Source organism: Talpa europaea (assembly GCF_964194135.1).
Source record: "Talpa europaea genome assembly, chromosome: 5".
Lineage (NCBI taxonomy): Eukaryota > Metazoa > Chordata > Mammalia > Eulipotyphla > Talpidae > Talpa > Talpa europaea.
Window position 1 is genome coordinate 115,087,272 of NC_140071.1, and position 3,746 is coordinate 115,091,017.

At 52.0% G+C, this 3,746-nt stretch overlaps 1 protein-coding gene across 1 annotated transcript; it reads right to left on the reverse strand.

Annotated features, from left to right (window-relative positions):
- Positions 1-221: 221 nt before the first annotated feature.
- RASL11B (RAS like family 11 member B) lies at positions 222-3,455 on the reverse strand (the record flags this gene model as incomplete). Its single annotated transcript, XM_084234094.1, has 4 exons — positions 222-695; positions 1,464-1,540; positions 2,608-2,664; positions 3,314-3,455. The coding sequence occupies 4 exons, from the start codon at positions 3,453-3,455 to the stop codon at positions 225-227; spliced, it is 747 nt and encodes a 248-aa protein (XP_084090220.1). The 3' UTR covers positions 222-224.
- Positions 3,456-3,746: the final 291 nt, after the last annotated feature.

A 3,746-nucleotide genomic window follows, 5' to 3' on the forward strand; every position in this document is an offset into this window, starting at 1 on the left:
CATTTCACATATTCAGAGAGCGGCTGAGGGCTCGTTCAAGCCTCATCAGTTCCATCCCCCTGCTCCAAACCACGCTTCTTTTTCTGCAGCAGTGGCATAGGCTGTCCAGCCCCTCTGCTCCAGCCCTTTCTGGAACCATGAATTACTGCCAGCATTCAATGTTCCTCACTGTGAGAAGCCCGGGCCCTCTTTCCGGGAAGACCACAGCCCAGAGGGCCCCCGCTTCAGACCGAGGTGACAGTCCGAACTTTGGCAGAAAGGGCTTGCTTGAACCTCCGCTTCAGGTCCTGCATGTTGGGTGATTTGGGCCGAGGGATGAGGGAGGTTCTTCGCTTCTCTGGGGTATTGCTGGGCTGCTGCTTATGACTCACTTCTTTGCACAGGACGTGGAAAGCATTGTAGACATCATTGTAATTTTCGCTGACGGACACTTCGTAGAAGGAGCAGCCCAGCACGTTGGCCAGCTGCAGTCCGAGCTGAGGGTCAACCTGCTTGATGTGCAGCAGGTCGGCTTTGTTGGCCACGACCACCACGGGCAGCCTCGAGCCCAGGTGGAGCTGCTGGACGTGCTGGTGCAGCTGGCCAATCAGTTCGTAGCTCTTATAGTCGGTGATGGAGAACACGATCACCACGGCGTCTGCCCAGCGGATGCACCTATTCAGCTGTTCCGTGCAGCTCAAGCTGTTTTCCTGGACCTAAAAGGAAAGGGTGACCACAAGGTGAAGGGTGAGTACAGCCCAAAAGCCCTGCTCGGCTGGATAGAGAATTTAAAAGAGCCCCTGACAGTAACGCCAAGGTTGCAGGCCATAAACAAGTTCTATCCCCACACACTTTGGCTTTCTTGACAATATGTTGATCCAGCTGCACAGAGTTGGAATAAATAACAGTGTAGCTCACCACACTAGTGGAAAATTGACCTGCAGAGCACTCCATGCAGAGAGACTTTGTAGTTGCACAAAATGGGAAATTAACTGGCTAGACAGTAAGTCTGGGGAAGTAAAGATAGGAGCTGGAAGCATTTAAACCTGGATAACTGCCCAGTTAAAGAGGAAACATACACACGAGCATGGCTCTTTTGTCTATAGAGTAACTTTCCACAATATAAAAGTGATTCCAAGTATCTGGAGGTGATACCTAGGTACTTGCTTTTTAATGCCAAAAACACAAATGTTAAAAATGTCCTTTTCATTTTGTCAAGGAAATTTGTCAATTCTAAGTGTGTTGGTCTTTCCTGCTAGGTAGCATAAACCTAAAAAAAGATTTCTGTCCCTCTGCTAAATCTCCCAAAGTTAAGCCAAGCTAAGACTGTCCAACAGCCAAGATACAACTGAAATGACAAACTGCAGATAAAAGTTTCTGGAATTGACCACCCAAATCTCTCATCTTTCATCAAGAGGTACTTTGGGAATAACTGAGCAAGGACACTCCCCTCTGACCTAGTCACACATCTCTGAGTTTCTCACCTGAATACCTGGAGTGTCTTGAACCTGAATAGCCAGGGTTTCGCCTTCTATTTGTACTTGTCTGGTGTAGAGGTTACCTATGAAGGGAGAGAGAAAGGTCATGGTCTTCTTGTACAACTGTTAAAACACTCTAGGCTTATTTTTGATTTTTTAAAAACAACTATCATTTTTTATCTCACATTAGTGGATTTATTAGAACCAGGGCAAAGTTCACAAGTTTTTGGAAACTGGTATGTCTCATTTTAAACAGTTTCCACATTTAGAGTTTTTCCTTGAAGCAAATTTTCTTGCTCAACATGTGTGGGATTTGTTTTACTTTAGTATCTAATCATTCTTTGATTAGAATTCCCACTGTAAATCACATCAATATATTTGGTATAGTAGACAAACAGAACAACTTGGTAGGCAAATAGTGTCAGTAAATGCACAGCCAACATCAGTTGGAATAAAAATGGGACACCATGATAGTGAACTCTACATCAAAGCAGTAGGCTGCCTCCCCTTGGGATGGTTTATATAGCACATTTCAAATAATCCCCAGTAGGTGCTTCCCATGGTCTAAGGAATTAAACAATTTGCTAACAGCATCAGCAGAAAGCCCTTAAACTTCCCTAGTGACGATACTTAATCATAGGGATTGAAATAGTGTCCTCTCATTTATTCAGGAATTCTCCCCCTAAAAAGCTACCATCTAGTTATTTTTCTTTGTTAAGAAAAGGGAACTTTAGGTTTACAACTGCTCTCCTTTGGCCTTTGCTTTAAAAGGTCACCTCTGAAAGGCAGCCAGCAGAGGGGGTGGGGTGGGGGAGGAGCAGACCATCTTTTTTTTTTTTTTACGACTTTTTCAGGAGTGTTTTGAAGGGAGAGGCTCTTGAGTACAAAGGGTGCTTCCAACTGGGGTCCCTATAGTTAAAACATACCAAGGAGAATACTTTCAGGCACTTGATAAAATGATGAATGGGGCTGGAATGGAATGAGGCCAGATGGCAGTTATGGGAGGGGACGCACGGGATGGGGCACGCAGTGGGAAGTGGCAGGCGCCTGGTGCTCACACTGTCACCCTGAAGGAACCTCCCTGCGAGACACTAAAAAAGGACAGCCCTGGCCCGGGCTGACAGCATTTTCCTCCAGTGCATTTCCTCACCTGCATTTCTTTCGTAGTCACCAATGAATCTTTTGGTGAGGAACCGCACCACCAGAGCTGCAGGTCAGAGAAGGAGAAGAGGGTTAAACCGGGCCCAAGAAGTAAAATTAGTGCTCACTCCACCCCCAGCCTGGAAAAGGAACTCTCGCAGAAAAAGCCTGCCTCCTAGAGAAAGCCACCAAGTGAAATTCCTACCCTGCAGCTCCTGACCCCTCTGGCAGACACAACGGAGAGGGGCTAGGAGGCACCGTGAATTATGGCTCTGTCCAGCTGGAAGGGTCATTTGGCCCAGCCCCCTCCTCTGAGCCGAACTGAACCCCAGCCTCCCCGCAGACAAACGTCTGGCCTAACCTTAACGCACACCCTGGAGGGGTTAGAGTCACGCAGTCCCCTCTCTGGTATGCAGGTACTATCAAAGGCTCAAGAACCCCCAAAGTTCCAGTCCCAGTTTGCCGGCGGCACTGGGAAGTCGCCTGACCATCCTGGATCCTAGTTTCTCTCCTCTGGAGGAGGAGAGGGGAGGAAGCTGACCAAGGTCCCTCGCGAGGGGCAGCGGCTCAAGAGCAGAGGGTGGACGGTCCAGCTGCAAACCTACCGCCCACCCCAAGCCCGGTCTTCCCCGCGCCTGGTTTAGCCGCAACTCCCACCCTGGCCGCCCACGTCCAGCGGGCAATCGGCGGCGTCTCGGCCGAGCGCCAGGACTCACCGGTCTTGCCCACGCCGCTGGCGCCCACCACGGCGATTTTGACCAGCCGGCGCCCCGCGGCTCCCAGGCAGCAGTCGGCGGCGGCGGCGCTGCCCGGGGCGGGGTACTCGGCGATGGTGCACATGTTCTGGATGAGGCGCATCGCCGCTCGCGCCGGGGCTGCACCGCGCGCGGCCGGGCCTGCGGGTGCGGAGGAGGCTGGTCCTGCGCGCGAGCGGGCAGGGGGGCGGGAGCGCGCGGGTGCCGCGGGTTTAAAAAAGCAAAACAAAAAAGCACCGGAGCGCGGCGGCACGGCTGCTCGGGCGGCTCGGGCGGCTCGGGCTCCAGGCTGGGACTGCACCCGGCGGCGCGCGCGCTGTTTTCTCGGGGCGCCGCCCCGCCCCGTGCCTCCCGCGGCCAATCCCGGGGCGCCCCACGCCAGGCTCCGCCCCCG